The sequence below is a fragment of the Oryctolagus cuniculus genome, chromosome X (assembly GCF_051225735.1).
Source record: "Oryctolagus cuniculus isolate XC-2025 breed Fujian yellow rabbit chromosome X, ASM5122573v1, whole genome shotgun sequence".
NCBI lineage: Eukaryota > Metazoa > Chordata > Mammalia > Lagomorpha > Leporidae > Oryctolagus > Oryctolagus cuniculus.
In genome coordinates this window covers 60,579,649-60,600,068 of record NC_142888.1, presented here as the reverse complement: position 1 = coordinate 60,600,068, position 20,420 = coordinate 60,579,649, and the positions used below count along the sequence as shown (strand labels likewise).

At 41.5% G+C, this 20,420-nt stretch overlaps 1 protein-coding gene across 9 annotated transcripts in view; it reads left to right on the top strand.

The window, feature by feature from the left end:
• Positions 1 to 19,430: 19,430 nt before the first annotated feature.
• LOC149119659 (uncharacterized) overlaps positions 19,431 to 20,420 on the top strand; it is a 149,407-nt gene continuing 148,417 nt past the window's right edge. For 4 of the 9 annotated variants that reach the window (XR_016228384.1, XR_016228383.1, XR_016228385.1 and 1 more), the window contains exon 1: positions 19,490 to 19,648. Coding sequence is in view for 3 of the 9 variants with exons in the window: in XM_089324843.1 (XP_089180969.1) it covers positions 19,526 to 19,648 (123 nt within the window). In the remaining 6 variants the exon portion in view is untranslated. Of the gene's footprint in view, positions 19,649 to 20,420 lie in introns of all 9 variants that reach the window. The other 5 variants (XM_089324843.1, XM_089324842.1, XM_089324844.1 and 2 more) reach the window with 2 other exon arrangements.

Below are 20,420 nucleotides of genomic sequence, written 5' to 3'. Positions count from 1 at the left end.
ATCATGAGACAGATCTGAAGAAATTTGTTAAGAGTACAGTAAGTGTTGGGGCCGGCTCTGTAGTGGGTAACCCCGCCAGCTGCAGTGCCAGCATCCCATGTGGTCAACTGCTTGAGTCATGGCTGCTCTACTTTCGATCCATCTCTCTGCTGGGGCCTGGGAAAGCAGTGGAAGATGGCCCAAGTGCTTGGGCCCCTGCACCCATGTGGGAGACCTGGAAGAAGCTCCTGGCTGCTGGCTTCAGACAGGCACAGCTCTGGCCATTGTGGCCATTTAGGAAGTGAACCAGTGGATGGAAGACCTCTCGCTCTTGCTCTCGCTCTCATTCTTGCTCTCTCTCTGCCTCTGCCTCTCTGTAACTCTGCCTTTCAAGTAAATAAATAAGTCTTTTTTAAAAAGTACAGTAGTGTTGATTATTAAATGTACTATATTATATAGTATATCTCTAGAACTTGGTCATATTACATAACAAATTTTATGGCCATCGAATAACAAGTCCTCATTTTCCCTCCTCCCAGCTTCTAGCAACCACCATTCTACTCTGACTCTGTGACTTTATTTTAGATTGCACATATACGTGGAATAGTGCAATATCTGTCCCCCTGTGACTGGCTTATTTCACTGAGCTAGGTTCATCCATATTATTTCATGTTCTTACATATGTCAGATTTTCTCTGTTTTTAGTGCTGAATAATATTTCAATATATCAGGGCCGGCGCTGTGGCGCAGTGGATTAAAGCCCTGGCCTGAAGCGCTGGCATCCCATATGGGCACCGGTTCTAGTCTCGGCTGCTTCTCTTCCAATCCAGCTCTCTGCTGTGGCCTGGGAAAGCAGTAGAAGATGGCCCAAGTGCTTGGTCCCTGCACCAACGTGGGAGACCTGGAAGAAGCTCCTGGCTCCTGGCTTCGGATCGACACAGCTCCAGCCATTGTGGCCATCTGAGGAGTGAACCAACAGATGGAAGACTTCTCTCTCTCTCTCTCTGCCTCTCTTATCTCTGTGTAACTCTGACTTTCAAATAAATAAAATAAATCTTTTAAAAAATATTTCAATATATCAGTATACATGATAATATTTATCATGTATGCTTTATTAGTTCACCTCCTGATAGATATTTAGGTTGTTTTCATATCTCAGATACTGTGAATAATGCTAAAATTATCATGGGAGTGCAGATATGATTTTGAGATCTAATTTCAATTATTTTAGATATATACCTAGAACTGGGATTGCTGGAACTTACAGTAATTCCATTGTATTTGTTTTTGAGGAAACAGTTTTTCATATCAACAATATTTAAATTCTCTCTAACAATGTATGAGATTTTTCCATATGCTCAGTACCATTTGATATTTTTAAAATAATAACCATCCTAACAAGTGTAAAGTGATATCTCATGTGATGTTGATTTATAGTTCCATGATGATTTGTGACATTGAGAATTTTTTCATGAATCTTTGGCCAATTGTGTCTTCTTTGGAGACGTCTTTATCATTTTTTAATTGTGTGACTTGATTTTTTGCTTATTTTTTACTACTGTAAGAGTCAATTATTTATTTTTTATATCAACCCATTATTAGATATAGACTTTGAAAATATATTATCTCGGGGCCAGTGCTGCGGCTTAGCGGGTAAAACCGTCGCCTGCAGTGCCGGCATCCCATGTGGGCACTGGTTCAAATCCCGGCTGCTCCACTTCTGATCCAGCTCTCTGCTATGACCCAGGAAAGCAGTGGAAGATGGCTCAAGTCCTTGGGCCCCTGCACCCACGTGGGAGACCTGGAAGAAGCTCCTGGCTCCTGGCTTCGGATCAGTGTAGCTGCGGCCATTGTGGTCAACTAGGGAGTGAACCATCAGATGGAAGACCTCTTTCTCTCTCTGTCTGCCTCTCTCCTCTCTCTGTGTAAATCTGACTTTCAAATAAATAAATATATCTTAAAAAAAAGAAAATATATTCTCTCATTCTATAGGTTGCCCTTTTCTCTGTTTATTGTTTTCTTTGTTATGCAGAAGCTATTTAGTTTGATGTAGTTCTTCATGTTTGTTTTTTGCTTTTACTTCCTGAGTTTTTGGTATGATACCCAAAAAAATCATAGTCAAGGCCAATGTCAAAAGCTTTTCACTATGTTTTCTTACAGTAGTTTCATAGTTTTAACCCTTATGTTTAACTATTAAATCTACTCTAAATTGACGTTTATGTATTATGTACTATTAAGTATCCAACTTTATTCTTTGCATTTGGATATCCGGTTTTCCCATAACCATTTGTTGAAAAGAATATCCTTTCCACCATTTTGTTACCGTGGCACTGTTGTGGAACCTCAGTTTACCATATATACATGTTTTTATTTCTGAGCTCTCTATTCTCTCATTGGACTATATGTCTATCTTTAAGCTACTAGCAGATAGATTTAATTACTGCAGCTTTTTTAAATGCTTTGTGTTTTTATTAAAGATTTACTTATTTATTTGAAAGTCAGAGTTTCAGAAAAAGAGGGAGAGAGACAGACAGAGAGGAGAGAGTTCTTCCATCCAGTGGTTCACTCCCCAGATTGCCACAACTGCCAGGAGCCAGGGGCTTCATCCCAGCCTCCCAGGTGGATAGCAGGGGCCCAAGCACTTGAGCCATTCTCTGCTACTTTTCCTAGGCCATTAGTAGGGAACTGAATCAGAAGTGGAGCAGTTGGGACATGAACGAGCACCCATATAGGATGCTGGTGTTGCAGGCAGAGGTTTTACCCTCTACACCACAACATAGGTCCTTGTTATATACTTTAAAATCAGGGAGTATCATGCTTCCATTTTTGTTATTGTTAAGATTTCTTTAGTTATTTGATGTCTTTTGTGGTTCCATAACTATTGGTGCATAAATTTCATTTTCTTGATTATTCATGAGTATTTTATTCTTTTTGATACTATTATAAATGGAATTTTAAAAAATGGTTAATTTTTAATTTTCATTGAACGGAGAAACAGAGAGAGAGATAAAGATAAAGAAACCTTCCATTCACTGGTTTACTTCCCAAATGCCTGCACTAGTCAGTGCTGGTCCAGGGGTAAGCCACGAGACCAGAACCCAACCCACATCTCCCACATGGGTGACCGGGAACCAAGTATTGATCCATCATGTGCTGCCTCCCACAGTGCACATTAGTAAGAAGCTAAATTGGAAGTGAAGTAGACAGGACTCAAATTAGGCATTCTAATATGAGATGTTGGCATCCCAAACAGTGTCTTAGTTGCTATGCCAATGCCTGCCCCACATTGTTTTCTTAATTACTTTTCACATATTTAACTGTTAGTGTCTAGAAATGCCACTAATTTTTGTATGTTCAGTTTATATCCTGTAACTTTACTGAAATTATTAATCTAATAGTTCTTCACAGAGTCTCGGACCTTCTACATCAACAAGGATATTTTATATCTGCAGAGAGGGATATTTCCTTTATTTAAATTCTGATTTGGATGGCTTTTAATTATTTTTCTTGTGTAATCTCTCTGTTAGGACTTCTAGTTTAATAGAATGACAAGGGTGGGCATACTTATTGCATTCCTGGTCTTAGGAAAAGTGTTTAGATTTTTGACGCCTATCTGTGATGTTAATGGTGGTTTGTCATACATGTTCTTTACTTTATTGAGGTATGTTCCTTCTAGTTTGTTGAGAGTTTTTGTTTTTGTGATGTAATGGTGTTGAATCTTGTCAAATGCTTTTTATGCAAGTATCAATATGGTCATCTGGTTTTTATTCTTCATTCTGTTAACGTGACATATCATATTAATTTATTTGTGTATGTTGAACCATCCTTGTACCCCAAGGAATAAATCCCACTTGGTCATTCATCGTTTTGTTATATTTGATTTGCTTAAATGTTCTTGAGGATTTTTTCACATATGTTCAAATGGAATATTGGTCTATAATTTATCTTTCTTGTAGTATCTCTGGCTTTGATATCAGGATAATGCTGACATCATATGAGATTGGAAGTCCTCCCTCCTTTTCAGTTTTTTGGAAGAATTTGGATAGGGTTAATATAAAATATCCTTTAAATATTTGAAAGAATTCATCCATAAAGGATCTTGTCTTGAGTTTCCTTTGTTGGGAAGTTTTTGAATACTGATTCAATTACCTTACCAGTCTGTCATTAGTAATTTTATACTTTTTATGGTTTCAGGATTTAGGTTTGTGCAGATTTAAGAATTTCTCCATTTTGTTTATAGTATCTCATTTCTTATTGTATAATTTTTCATAGTAGTTTCCCAGAATCATTTTTTTTATTTCTGTGATATCAATTATAATGTGTCCTTTTTAAGATCTGATTTTATTTATTTGAGTCTTGTTTTTCCTTAGTCTAGCTCAAAGCTTTTCAAAAAACCAATGCTTAGTTTTGTTGATCTTTTCTATTGTTTTTCTAGTCCCTATTTTATTTATTTCTGCTTTGGTCTTTATTATTTCCTTCCTTATGCCACTAGCTAAATTCTTAGTTTTTCCTTTTTTTTTTTTTTTTTAAATTCATTCGTGGTTTGCATGTAACTTTTTTAATTAATTTATTTGAAAAATTTACAGAGAGGGGGGAGAGACACACACAGAGAGAAATCTTCCATCCACTGGTTCATTACCCTAGTGGCCACAATAATCAGGGCTGAGCCAGGCTGAAGCCAGGAGCCATGAGCTTCATTCGGGTCTCCCATGTGGGTGGCATGGGCTCAAGCACTTGGACCATCTTGCACTGTTTTTCCGAAGCCAATAGCAGGGAGCTGGATGAGATGTGGAGCAGCTGGGACATGAACCAGTGCCCACAGAAAATGCTGGCATCACACGCCATGGTTTTACCCAATATGCCACAACACCCATCCCAGTTCTCTTTCTTTCATGTAGTAACTTCAGTTGTAAATTTAGGTTGTTTATTTGTGTTATTTCTTCTGTTTTAAAGCAAGTATGGTGTGATGCATTTTCCTTTTGCTTTGTCTCCGGTTTTTTTTTTTTTTTTTTTTTTTTTGCTGATTTCCCTTTTGATTTCTTCTTTGGCATGTTCACTGTTCAGAAGTGTGTTGTTTGATTTCCATGTATTTTTGAGTCTTCTAATTTTTCTTATTGGTTTCTGGTCTCATTCCATGGTAGTATAAATGATACTTGGTAGGATTTCTTCTTTAAATTTGTTAAGACTTATAACACAAAATGAGATCTATTCTGGAGAATGTTCCTTCTATATCTAAAAAGAATGTGTTCTTCTTTACTGTTGGGTGAAATGTTTTGTATGTTTGGTAGACTCCTTTGGTCTATATTGCTGTAAGTCTGATATTTCCATATTTATTTTCTACCTAGTCTATCTGTTATTAAAGGTGACATATTCCAGCATCCTGTTATTGTGTTATTATCTGTTTCTTCCTTCTATTCCTGTTTGTTTTTATATTTTTGGAGTGCTCTGATAATTTGTGCATATACAAGTATGTTTACAATAGTTATATTTTCCTGATGAAATCATTCTTTTTATTTTTTACCATTGTATAACATCCTTTCTTGTCTTTGTCAGTGTTTGACTTACAGTCTACTTGGTTTTATAAAAATATAGCTGCTCTTGGTTTCCTTTGTTTACAATGTGTGTGTGTGTGTGTGTGTGTGTATTAACTTTTCTACTCCTTCATTTTCAGTCTGAGTCCTTAAATCTAAAATCTTTTGTAGGCAGCCCACATAAGTAGCTGGATTTTTAAAAATACACTCAGCCATTCTGTCTTTGAGGAGTTTAATCCATTTATTTTCATTCAAAGTAACTATTCCTAGGGAAGGACTTCCTATTTCCATTTGGTTGTTTTCTGTCTTTCATTTAACCCCTTTGATCTCTTGCTGACTTCCTGTGTTTCATAATTTTTGTAGTAATGTTTTGATTCCTATCACTTTTACTTTTGTGTATCTACTATAAGTATTTTGTTTGTGGCTCCTATGAGGTTTACATAAAACTTCTTATATGAAAGTGCATAAAAAGTGCATGGAAAATTTGATTTAAAAATTTATTTGATGCATTTTTAAATCCTTGCATAGTTTTTCACAATACACATTTTTTATAAACTTTTTGAAGATCCCTCATCATTACAAGTCTTTATTTTAATTATTTCATTTATTTATTTATTTGAGAGGCAGAGTTACAGAGAGAGAGAGGGAAAGACAGAGAGAGAGGAGTCTTCCATCCGCTGATTCACTCCTCAAATGGCTGCAACAGCTAGAGCTGCGCCGATATGAAGCCAGGAGCCAGGTGCTTCTTCCGGGTCTCCCACGTGGGTGCAGGGGCCCAAGGACTTGAGCCATCTTCCGCTGCTTTCCCAGGCCATAGCAGAGAGCTGGATCAGAAGAGGAACAGCCAGGAATCAAACTGGCGCCCATATGGGATGCCAGCACTTCGGCAATCCTTTAACCCTCTGCACCACAGCTCTGGCCCCTCCTTCACTTTTAAAGGACAGCTTTTTCTGTGTATAGTGTTCTTGGTTGACATCTTTCTCTTTCAGCACTTTAAATATAGAATCCCACTCTTTCCTGGCCTGAAAGGTTTCCAGTGAGAGATGTGCTGATAGTTCTTGTGGAATTCTCCGTCTTTAGAGGCTAGTGTTCAGAGGTAACAAGCTTTATTCTGCTTGGATAGAGATTCTGAAAACCTCGCGAAACTGTTCATGAATGTGCGTTCTCCATGCCTCTCCTTCCATCCTGTGCGAGAAGTCTTAGGGTTTTGTGCCTCCTTCTCATCTTGCTGATCTGAATCGGCTACAATGAACCCCTTGCTAATTGTCACTAGGGCAGTACATAGAATTGGCTGTGTCTTCTTTTTCTTCTTCTTCCAGGATTGTTTGTTTCTCTCAACCTTGCAGAACCACGCTGGTCATGGTAAGCCCCAGTTCTCATATCCCTACAGAAACAGCAATTTAAAATCATGTATGGGGGCTAGTGCGCTGTGGCGCAGAGGGTTAAGACGCTGCTTGCAGTGCAAGCTTTTTTTTTTTTTTTTTTTTTTTTTGACAGGCAGAGTGGACAGTGAGAGAGAGAGACAGAGAGAAAGGTCTTCCTTTGCCGTTGGTTCACCCTCCAATGGCCGCCGCGGCCAGCGTGCTGCGGCCGGTGCACCGCGCTGATCCGATGGCAGGAGCCAGGTACTTCTCCTGGTCTCCCATGGGGTGCAGGGCCCAAGGTCTTGGGCCATCCTCCACTGCACTCCCTGGCCACAGCAGAGAGCTGGCCTGGAAGAGGGGCAACCAGGACAGAATCCGGCGCCCCTACTGGGACTAGAACCCGGTGTGCCAGCGCCGCAAGGCGGAGGATTAGCCTAGTGAGCCGCGGCGCCGGCCCCTGTGCAAGCTTCTTATTCTGCCACCTTGCTGTTGTTGCTCCTCCCCACGTGGAGTTTTAATGTTGCATGTTTCCATTTACAAAAGACAGTAAAATATTCCTTCAACTGCCCTAAAGAAGTCTGATGATAACCATAAAAATAGATATGAGTTATTTATTTTTAAAGATACTATGTGTCATGAAGTATCTCAGAAAGTATTGATATTTGTCAAAGCCAATCACTAACTCTTGGTGTTTTTTTTTTTAATTAATTTTCATTTGGAACAAAAAACATAGCTTGGCTTCTAGACTAAGTATTTTGAAGTTGCTTTTTGTATGTTTTCTTTTCACAGTCCTATAACATAGTAACAAAATTAACATTAGTGACTTTAATGTGTGAACTAGTATCCCTAACAAGCACAGAAAAAAAACTCTCTTTAAATAAACTAGACAAATAATACATTAGAAACTTAATCCTCTAGTAGCTAGGATCTTGCTTTCTCAACAAGCACCTCCACATAAACTCCCTGGAGCCAGGAGCTTCATCTGGGTCTCCCACGTGGATGGCAGGAGCCCAAACACTTGGGACATCTTCTATTGCCTTCCCCAGGCCACCAGCAGGGAACTGGATCAGAATTGGAACAGCCAGGACACAAACTGATGCCCATATGGGATGTCAGTGTCATAGGTATGGCTTAACCACTATGCCAAGACGCCAACACCTGTTCAAATGTTTATACAAATTATCATTTGTGACTTTTTAAAATTATGTATTTATTTGAAAGATAGAGATACAGAGAGACTGCCTGACAGACAGAACTGCTATCTGCTCATTCATCCCCCCCTCCCCCCACAATATCCACAACAGGGCTGGACCAGGCTGAAGTCAAGATTCAGAAATTCACTCTGGCTCTCCCACATTGTTAGCAGGGAACCAACCATTTGAACCATCACTTGATGCCACCCAATGTACATATTAGCAGAAAGCTGGAATGGGTATGGAGCTGGTACCTGAACCCAGGTGCTCCGATATGGGACATGAATGTCTCAACCAGTGTCTTACCCATCAGGTCAAATGCCTACCCCATCATTTGTGATCCATTCAACTTATTATGAAAGATCACAATGTCTAATAAAATAAGAAACTTTCTAAGAATGTTAATAAGCTGTGTGTACTTACTATGTCATAATTAATACTAGTCCAAAGCTCAGTTTTTGCTTTATGAGAGACTTAAAATACTGAAAGATAAGTAATGCATAAAGCATACTCTTCTATATAAGTATTATGTAGTAGAGAAGGGAAGCTGCTGCCATCCTGTTCTACTTAATGTGTGATAATGATCTCATGCTCTTACATGACTGAATAGAATTTAACTAATAGTCCATTTAAAGTTCATATACCACCGATGAAGCATTTCATTTTAAAACAATGTTTAAAAACATGGATTTTCCCCCTCTAATCTGCACATCTCTAAACTCCACTATGAACTCTCTAAAATGAATTTGTTCAGTGAGGTACAGGGCCAGGCATTCAAGATAGGCTATTTTCCTGATTATTTTAGTGAAAGTAGTTAGATATACTGAAGAAAACCACTATTTAGAATGAACAATTTAAACATAATTATATCCCTGATATGTTTCACAATTTGGCATAAATTCTCATAGTTCACTATGTTTTATGGAGTAATACATGTTTGTCAGAACAACAGTATTGATGGTATTTGACTGTAATCTCAGCATCTATTACTGGCAAATACCACTGCAGAGTTCCAAGATGGCTAATACAAATGCCCAGTATTTACTTCCAATACCAGGGAGAAAACGCAAGGTAGAGGGGTGAGTAGAAGGAGCACAGTAGGACCCAGAGACCAGAAATGGCAGCATAGAGAAAACAAAGCCTACAAGCAACAGTGTTCCCAAGTCCCATTGCCAAGGAGAATTCTTGTTGTAGAGGAAAGGGTTATGTGGAAAGCCTCAGTGGTGCTCATCTGCATTAATAACTTGTGTGGGCAATAGTCACTAGAGAGGAATCCAGTCACCACAGAAGAGGAGCTCAGCGAGTAGAGCTACCTTGAAAATACACAGCCTCTTTGTTTTAGAAAAGGAACTTACATGGTATTTTCCCCCCAACCCTCAAAGTCCAGGATGTGACGGTGGCACTTTTTTTTTAAGATGGTAGAATGGATTAACTTAAAAAAAATACATTGAAAAAGACACAAATAAATGGAAAGACCTCCCATGTTCTTGGATGGGAAAGATTAATATTAAAATGTACATGATATCCAGAATGACTTACATATTCAATGAAATCTACATCAAAATACTGATGCTATTCTTCACAGAATTAGAGAAAAATTCTAAAGTTCATGTGAGACACGGACAAAAAAAGCCAAAGCAATTTTGAATAAGAACGAAGCTCGAGACATCATAATAGCAGTTTTTAAGACATACTACAGAACTAGTGTAACCAAAACAGCACGATACTGCAATAAATATAGAAACATACACCAGTTGAACAGAATAAAAACCCCAGAAATAGATCCATGCATCCCAGCCAATTTATCTTTGATAAACTTGCCAAAAACACCCCACGAAGAAAGGGCACTTTCAATAAGTGGTGCAGAAAAAAACGATTTCCGAATGCAGACATTTGAAACAAGAGCCATGTCTATCATCCTATACCAAATCAACTCAAAATAAATCAAATGTCGAAATGTAAGACCTGAAACTGTGAAATGACTAGAAGAAAACATAAGGGAAACATTTCTTAGAAGACTATTTATTATTTGAAAGGCAGTGTTACAGGGAGAGAGAAGGAGAGGCAGAGAGAGAGAGATCTTCCATCTGCTGGTTCACTCCCCAAATGGTTGTAACAGCCAGGGCTGTGTCAGGCAGAAGCCAGGTGCCAAGAGTCAGAAGCTTCTTCCAGGTCTCCCATATGGGTACAGAGGCCCAAGCACCTGGGCCATCCTCCGCTGCTTTCTCAGGCACATTACCAGGGAGCTGGATTTGAAGTGGTGCTGCCAGAACTCGAACTGGCGCCCATATGGGATGCTGCCACTGCAGGTCATGACTTTAACCTGCTGCACCACAGCACAGGCTTTGGGAAACCTTTTAATACATTGGCATAGGCATTAATATTTTGGATAAGAAACTAAAGGTGACATCAGGGATGACCCCCTAAAATCTATACTAAAATGTGGCCCCTTAAAGTTCCCCAGAAGCGCCATCTGGGGTGCCACATATGCTACCGGAACTTGGGGTGCCATGCGATATCACCATATGCTTATTACTAAATCCCCAATATGAATAAGCCCAAAAGGGTTCTTGTCTAATATTTAGAGAAGAATTCTAAACACCGGCACAGATAAACGAGGCAGCATGGTACATTTTAAGCCTTTATTTAGTGAGAAAGATGCATAGGAGAGTGAGAGCTTCATTTAAGAGAGAGAGGTGAATAGGGGTTCATACCGAGCACCAGGAACCAGCCACATGGAGGAGCATCTAGGCCAGGAAGCCTAGGGCGGGTGGCCCAAAGGCCATGTGCCCTGGGGGCGCAGGGCTACAGCAAGCCCCCTCCTGGCAAGAGGCCAAGGAAGAAGAGAAGGGTGGTCAATTGGGGAGTGAACCAGCGGATGGAAGTCCTCTCTCTCTCTGTTTCTACCTCTCTCTGTAACTCTGTCTTTCAAGTAAATAAGATAAATCTTTAAAAAAAACATCACTAGGCATGAGGGAAATGCAACTAAACATCACAATGAGATATCACCTCACCCTGGTCAGAATGGCTAAAATCCAAAAGACAGTAACAAATGATGGGGTAGCTAAAACTGAAAAAGAAAAAAAAAATCAAAAAACAAACAGTAAAAAAGAAAGTAACGCCTGTCTGTGTCAACACTGCTGCAAATATGGTATTGTGAAACTTTGTTTATACCTTTGTCAAACCAATGGTTAGTAATAGTATACTACTGTAGTCTTTATGATCTGTGATTATTTTTCTTAAAAATTTATTTATTTGAAAGTCAGAGTTACACAGGAAAAGACACAGAGAGAGACACACTGAGAGAGAAATAGAGAGAACCTCCATCCACTGGCTCAGTTTCCAAATAGCCTCAAGGTCTGGGCTGGGCCAGGCAGAAACCAGGAGCCTTGGGCTTCTTTTGGGTCTCTCATGTGGGTGCAGGGGCCCAGTCACTTGGACCATCTTGTGCTGCTTTCCCAGGCCCATTAGCAGGGAGCTGAATTGGAAGTGGAACAGCCAAAACTCGAACCAGCATCCATATGGGTTGCCAGCATTGTAGGTGGTAGTTTAACCCACTATGCCACAATGCACTCCCATTTGTAATTATTTTAAAATTTACTGTATATGGGTGAAATGGTCACCTTTCCATTTGATTATTATATAGCCCTTGCCAATATGCCTGCTAAATTAGAGTCTTTTTACTGTTTGAATTCTTTATTTGGTGGAGCATTAAGCCTTTGACTGTAATGTAAATTAAAAGTGTTATCTCAGGAGCCAGTGCTATGGAATAGCTGATGAAGTCGCCACCTGCAGTGCCAGCATCCCAGTTTGAATTCAGGCTGCTCCACTTCTAATCCAGCTCTCTGCTATGGGAAAGCAGTGGAAGATGGCTCAAGTCCTTGGGCCCCTGCACCCACGTGGGAGATTGGAAGAAGCTCCTGGCTCCTGGCTTCAGATCGGCTCTGCTCTGGCCGTTGCAGCCATCTGGGGAGTGAACCAGCAGATGGAAGACTCTTTCTCTCTCTGCTCCGCCTCTCTGTAACTCTACCTTTCAAATACATAAATAAATCTTTTAAAAAAAGTTATCTCAAAAATGAAAGAAAAAAAGAGAAAAAGGGAATATTTTCATATTAGATTTTATCTAGGAACTACGTTGAATATTAGAAACTAAAAAACAATTAATTAATCATGTTTTAAAAAAGAATAAATACAGGCCAGAGCCGCGGCTCACTTGGCTAATCCTCCACCTGTGGCGCCGGCACCCCAGGTTCTAGTCCCAGTTGGGGCGCCAGATTCTGTCCCGGTTGCCCCTCTTCCAGTCTAGCTCTCTGCTGTGGCCCGGGAGGGCAGTGGAGGATGGCCCAAGTGCTTGGGCCCTGCACCCACATGGGAGACCAGGAGGAAGCACCTGGCTCCTGGCTTCGGATCAGCGCAGCGCGCCAGCTGTAGCGGCCATTTGGGGGAGTGAACCAACGGAAGGAAGACCTTTCTCTCTATCTCTCACTGTCTAACTCTGCCTGTCAAAAAAATAAATAAATAAATACAAAAGGACAGCCAACACATGAAAAAATACTCAATATCACTGGCCATCAGGTAAATGCAAATCAAAACCACATGGAGGTATCACTTAACTTCCGTTAGAATGGCTATTATAAAAATGACAATAAGTAACATGCTGGTGAGGATGTGGAAGAAAGGAAACCCTAACACCCTAATACACTGTTGATGGGAATGTAAATTAGCACAACCATTATGAGGAACAGTATGGAGCCTCCTCAAAAAACTAAAAATAGATCTACCATATGACCCAGCTAACCTACTACTGGGAATATATCGGAAGGAAATGTAATCAGCATATGAAAGAGATACTTGCACTCCTGTAATCATTATAGCACTATTAACAATAGCCAAGATATAGAATCAACCTGGTTGTCCATCAATGGATGAATGGATAAAGAAAATGTGGTGTACATATCCACAATGGAATAATACTCAACCTCCAAAAGAATTTTATTGTGATATTTGCAGCAAAATTGCAGAAATTGGAGATTTTAAGTGAAATAATCCAGACACAGACAAATATGTTTTTTTTTCTCATATGGAAGCTAAGAATATACATAATATGAATCTAAAATAGTGATTATCAGAGACTGGTATGGTAGGGGATGGGGAAGATGAATAATAGGTACCAAAACACAGGCAGATGAAGGTCATGAGTATTCCACAGAACAATAGAGTAATTGTTGTCTGCAATACAGGAAATGGCAGGGCTAATTACCTGGCATGGTTGAAATATCAAAGTGCACCAAATAGGGGTCGGCACTGTGATGCAGTGGACTAAGCCTCTGCCATTGGTGCTGGCATCCCATATGGGCGCTTAGTCCTGGCTGCTCCACTTCTGATCCAGCTCTCTGCTATGGCCTGGGAAAGCAGTAGAAGATGGCCCAAGTGCTTGGGCCCCTGTGCCCGTGTGGGAGACCCAATCTACCCAGCTCTGGCTATTGCGGTCATTTGGGGAGTGAACCAGCACATAGTTTCTGCCTCTCTCTGTCTGTAAATCTACCTCTCAAATAAATAAATAAAATCTTATAAAAAAAAGTGCACCAAATAAAATGTACAAGTATTCCATGTTAACTGAAAATTCAAAAATAAATATAATTTTCGTAAAAAGAAAAGAAAGTCAGCCGGCGCCGCGGCTCACTAGGCTAATCCTCCACCTAGCGGTGCCGGCACACCGGGTTCTAGTCCCGGTCGGGGCGCCGGATTCTGTCCCGGTTGCCCCTCTTCCAGGCCAGCTCTCTGCTGTGGCCAGGGAGTGCAGTGGAGGATGGCCCAGGTGCTTGGGCCCTGCACCCCATGGGAGACCAGGAGAAGCACCTGGCTCCTGGCTCCTGCCATCGGATCAGCGCGGTGCGCCGGCTGCGGCGGCCATTGGAGGGTGAACCAACGGCAAAGGAAGACCTTTCTCTCTGTCTCTATCTCTCACTGTCCACTCTGCCTGTCAAAAAAAAAAAAAAAAAAAAAAAAAAAAGTCAATACCATACCAATTGCACTCACTGGTCAACTTTTTTTTTTTTTTTGGACAGGCAGAGTGGACAGTGAGAGAGAGAGCGACAGAGAGAAAGGTCATCCTTTTCCGTCGGTTCACCCTCCAATGGCCGCTGCGGCCGGCGCACTGCAGCTGGTGCACTGCAGCCAGCGCACTGTGCTGATCTGAAGCCAGGAGCCAGGTGCTTCCTCCTGGTCTCCCATGTGGGTGCAGGGCCCAAGCACTTGGGCCATCCTCTATTGCACTCCCCGGGCCACAGCAGAGAGCTGGACTGGAAGAGGGGCAACCGGGACAGAACCAGCGCCCCAACAGGGACTAGAACCGAGGGTGCTGGTGCTGCAGGTGGAGGATTAGCCTAGTGAGCCGCGGCGCCGGCCACTGGTCAACTTTTAGTAGGAAAATGACTGTTATTTTCCTCTGAATGGAGGGCAGGGAACTACTTCCCACAGCTCCGTACATCACAGGCTTTTATTACTATCTCCTTGCCTCAGTATCATCAGGTGTGCCTGCTAACATGCAAATGGTAGGGTGCCATCTCGGAAAGCCTGAACTGGAGTATCTGGGATGGGCCTGAAGAAAGCATGTTACTAATAATATCCCTTAAATGCTGAGTATCTTTGCCCTAACATAAGGGGACAGAAAGCTTGAAATGGTCAAGCATGAGACAAGTTTTCGACTGAGGCCCCAGTGTAGGCTTACTAAGGATAAATCATAGGATAGTATGGACTGTACAACTATAATACCATAATAGGATACAAAAGAGCTGTATCTCAACTCTGTACTACAAAAGGGAATCCGTTCTAATCAGAGTATCAGAATTTGACCTGCAGTTGTCAGACAAGAGCTTTTCAGAATCGATACCTCAATGCAGTAAAAGGATTAACGGTGAATAAATTAATTCATCCTATGGAATAAAAACATTAAATAATTTCATGTATAATCTTTAAAATATTTATTTATTTATTTGAAAGGCAGAGTGACACACACACAGAGCAAGAGAGAGAGAGAGAGAAAAAAAAAGATCTTCCATCCCCTGGCTCATTTCCCAATTGGTCTCATCAGTGAGGGTTGGGTCAGGTTAAAGCTAGGAACCAGGGACTCCATCTGGTCTCCCACGTGGGTGGCATGAACTCAATCACTTGGGCAATAATTTTCAGCTTCTGAATTTCATTAGCAGGAAATTGGATTGATTAGAAGTGGAACAGTTGAGACTTGAACAAGCACTCCCATATGGAATATGGATTGTCCCAAGCAGTGGCTTAACCTACTGTGCCACAATTCCTACTTTTATGTAATTTGCTTAAAGAAAACATATGCAAAAGTCTTTTTTTATTGTTTTATTTATTTGAAAGAGTTACAGAGAAAAGTAGTAAAGACAGAGAGAGAAAGAGAGAAAGAGAGAGAGAGAGAGAGATCTTCCATTCGCTGGTTCATTCCCCAAATGGCCAAAATGACTAGAGCTGAGCTGATCTGAAGCCAGGAACCAGGAGCTTCTTTCATGGGTGCACGGGCCCAAGGACTCGCCCCATCCTTCGAGGCTTCCCTGGGCTCATTTGCACGGAGCTGGATCCCGAAGTGAAGCAGCCAGGATTCAAAGTGGTGCCCATATGGAATGATGGTGCCGCAGACCTGGGTTTAACCTGCTGCACCACAGCGCCAGCACCCAAAAGTCTTATTATTTATTAGATAACGTGCTTCTGACAATAGCTTCCCATTCTGTCTAAAAAGAAAATTGGTAAAACACTTAGTTCACTGTAGTTATAAGAACTCTTTTCGCTTTGACATATCATGGATTTCTCTCATAATATTAATTTAGCTTAGCCAATTTTTATTCTGCATGATTTCTGCCATTCTGTGGTCCTTAGTTACTATTTTAAAAATACTGTGTTTCTTTATACACCTATTGAAAGTTCACTTCACACTCAGTATCATTTCCAACTGCTCATATTAAGAGCTGAATTCTTCAAAGTTCCTTACACAAACGCCAATATCACATTTGTTCTCTTTCTGTTAAAATATGCAGCTTTCTGCCTCTCTACAAGCAGTCCTATGCCTTTTATGTCTGTTAGGCTGTCTGCTGATGAGATGAGTGGTGTAGGAATCTTAAAAATGTCACACATTTTGATTAAAATAATAAAAGTTATAATTGCAGAGTAGTACTGAGGTTAAAAAAGCTATAACTCAGTGAGTAAAAACATGACTACTTAGCACATATTAAAAAATAAATATTTCTAGCCAATATTCTATGGTGTTTTAATCTTTAACTGTTTATCTGCTAAAATGATACGAACTATGTAAGTACCAGAGATCAAATCTGGTTTGGGATCAAGTAACCAACAGGCCAAGATTGAGGGTCAAGTAGTGATAACTTCTCAGGGGGAAAAAAGCCATGCAAAGGAGTTCAGAAGGCAAGAGAATAATTACAACTAAATGAAGAGTTTGGTCTGAAACTAAGGCCAAGATGCTATTTCTTAGTGTATCCTACACATGGCTATATATATGCATGAAGATTTTTGGAAATGGTTGAATTGGAAGGGAATATAGCCAGAGTAAATGATTCCTGATGGTAACTGTGGCCAGGAAACAAAAACTGCTATAAAATTGATAGTGCGACACCTCTTACTGATGTTATTGTCCAAGTTCCTTCTTTGGTCATGGTAAGGAGAGCATTTCGTGTTTGTATATCAAAGCTAATATTTTCACTAAATATTGATTTTGAATTTCTGTTTATAAGGAGTAACTAAACCAATTTTATTCTAACATTGCTGCAGCATTCTTTTTTCTCAAATAAGCTATATCTTTTATTAAAATATCTTCTGAAGCTTTAAGATGGAAATCATTCGAAAATTTTTAAAGCTAAAAAAGAGGAACATGTCAGATTTAAGATATTATGGATTCTAAAACATACACAGATAAATTTAAAAATTTAATTCCAATACATAGGATTGCCAGATTTAGAAAATAAAAATACTAGATGTCTAAATTTGAATTTCAGATTTTTTTAGTGTAAAAATATTCCATACAATGCTTTTACTAAATAAAGCATTTGTTATTTATCTGATATTCAATTTAACTAGACTTCTAATATTTTATTTTTTAACCCCACACTATAGTGTAAGAGTCATTTTCTACTTCTTAAAGGACTAACGGATCCCCAAAGTCACGAATTTCAAAGATCATTTCATGGAAGTCCTATGTTATGCATAAGTTCATGCAATTTTTGTTGTTCAGTTCATAAAATCTAACTTAAAGAATAACCCTTGGGGCCTGGCGCTGTGGCGTAGTGGGTTAATGCCCTGGCCTGAAGCGCCGGCATCCCATGAGGGTGCCAGTTCTAGTCCCAGCTGCTCCACTTCCAATCCAGCTCTCTGCTATGGCCTGGGAAAGCAGTAGAAGATGGCCCAACTCCCTGCACCTGCGTGGGAGACCCGGAAGAATCTCCTGGCTCCTGGCTCCTGGCTTCGGATCGGTGCAGCTCAGGCCGTTGCGGCCAATTGGGGAGTGAACCATCAGATGGAAGACCCCCCCCCCCCTCTGTGTAACTCTGACTTTCAAATAAATATTTTAAAAAAATAAAGAATAATCCTTTTTTCATTCTAAATTTTATTAAGAACACTTAATATGTTACCAAACCCTATTAACCAATTTTCAAGTGTATAATACATTGTTTTTGACTATAGAAACAATGTACAACAGATATCTAGTTTATTTCATTTTGCAACTTCATACTTGTTTTTCACATTTTAAATCTTTGATGAAAATTAACAAACTCATTTCACATTTGATACGCATAGTACACTGTCTCTTTTAAAAAAGTTAAATTTATTATTCAAAAGACAGAATGACAGAGGGAGAGATCTTTCAGCTGCTGCTTCACTCCTCAAATGGCCACTAGGCTGAAGCCAGGAGCCAGAACTCCATCTGGGTCTCCCACAGGGGTGGCCGCAACACAGGGACCTTCTAACCGAAGACCTGAGGCTCCAGATGGGGAGGGGACTGAGCTCCCGTGGCCGGGGCCAGGCCCTCCTTTATCAGTGGAGGCACCACGGGTACTTGGTAAGGAAGAGGGCGGGGCGACCCGCGATAGTCTCAGCCCGACCAGTCCTCACTCTGAGCTGCAGGCTGACGCCCCTGAGCTGCTGTGCCCGGAGGAGGGGTGCTTCGAGAGCTGATGAGACTCAGCTGGGCTGCTGGGCAGGGCTGTCCAGGTTTTGCTTCTGCACAGTTCATGTATGATTCTGTTCGCATAGAGGGCACTCCTGTGTAAACCGTTTTTGAAACCCTTGGCTGAACAGAGCTCTGCCCTCTGGCTCCCTCCCTCCTCCTACTCAGAGAACTGCACCCTCTCCCAAATCATCCTCTGCCTGCTGGGCTTTTCATTGTAGCCTGAGGCTCTGGTTTCAGAAATGGCCTCCAACCCCAGAAGAAACTTACTCTGGACAGAGGAAAAGGACTTGCCAAAGTTCACACTAGCAGGACAGCAGTGGAACTGCCGGCTCTGTAAGAGGTTGGCAGGTGTTGCAGCTTCCTAAGTGGTGTTTGGTCGGTGTTGTGGCTTAGCGGTAAAGCCGCAGCCTGTGGCGCCCGCATCGATAAGGGAGCCAGTTTGAGTTCCGGCTGCTCCTCTTCCAATCCAGCTCTCTGCTACGGCCTGGGGTAGCAGTAGAAGATGGCCCAAGTCCTTGGGCCCCTGCACCCGCGTGGGAGACCCAGAGGAGGCTCCTGGCTCCTGTTCCACGCAGCTGCGGCCATTTGGGGAGTGAACCAGCAGATGGAAGACCTTTCTCTCTGTCTCTCCCTCTGTAACTCTACCTCTCAAATAAATAAATAAATCTAAAAAAAAAAAAAAGCCACAAGTGTTGGTTTTGAAGGACTTCTGTTGCCAGCAGGCATGAGGATCTCTTGAAAGAGAAGCTGAGTTAGGGTTTAATAGAGCCTTTAAGAGAACAGAAGCATCAATAAATGAGTGGGAGAAATGACTGGGCTGACCTCTAAGGGAACTTAACCCAGCCCTCAGAAAGGTAGTTCCCTAGCAGTAGAAAGCTGAGCTTCAGGTTGACCAGTCACTCAAGCCAGTCAGAAAGGGACAGGTGACCCAAGAGAGTCAGCTTCCCCCCTGGACTGATGTTGGGGAAGGAGACCATGTTCAAAGATTTATCACCAGCTTCTAGCAGAGACAGGAACACAGGGACTGTTTTTGTCCAAGCTATACACAAAAGAATGAATGTACTAAGCAGGTAACTGAGCCTGAGAAAGGACAGGCGAGTCCTAAGATCACCCACCGTGTTTCAGGTAGAAGCCGCTAACTTTCCAGGGGCGCAGCTGGGACTCCAGGTGGTGCCACTAGAGATAGGCGGGGCAAGGCGGGGCAAATTTCCTTCTCCCACTAATAAGTGGCTAAGGTGTGTTTACATCGTATCCAACTTGATGGGCGGGAGCCGGAAACAAAAGGAGAGGCGGGACACCTGCGTTTGGCGGGTCCGGGCGTCTGGTGGGTCTTTCCGCTCTGGCCAAGGTGAAGTGCCTCCCGGCCGCCGCTTTGCAGGCAGGGTAAGTACAGAAACGAGACTGTGGCACTCTGCTTGCTCTTTCTTTCTGTTGCCCCAAAGAAACTCAACTTCTTTAGGAGCTCCGTGTTCAGACTCCTTTGCTCTCCAGAGAATTCCTGCTCATTCGATACTTCGTACTTGTTGATTAGTACCTCCCTATTTGCTCCTCCCCTCAGTCTCTGGAAACCGCGTTCCCCTCTTTGATTCTATGAATTTGTATTAAGTGCGTCATATAAGTAGGTTCATGCAGTATGTGGCCTTCTGCTCCTGGCTTGCATGTGTGTGCCGAATTTTCTTTATCTGTTTGTTGTGGACACTGAGGTTATGTTTACATCATGGCTACTGAATGTATCTTTTAGTAATCTATTTTATTTTTAAAAAGACTTATTTATTTGAAAGGCAGAGTTACATAGAGAGAGAGGAGAGGCAAAGAGTCTTCCCCAATTGGATGCAATGGCCAGAACTGTGCCGATCCGGAGCCAGGAGCTTCTTCCGGGTCTCCCATTTGGGTGCAGAGGCCTAAGAACTTGGGCTATCTTCCAGTGTTTTCCCAGGCCATAGAAGAGAGAGCTGGATGGGAAGAGGAGCAGCTGGGACTAGAACCGGCGCCCATATGGGATGCAGGCGGCTACTTTACCCTAGTATTTTAGTATGGTCAAGTATGGATACCATGTTCTTTTCCAGATAGGTGTTATGGCTTGCTTGAGAGGTTAGTAATGGAATAAAGAATATTTGTCTTCCCCACCTATGTTTGTCAATTATGAGTAGAAATC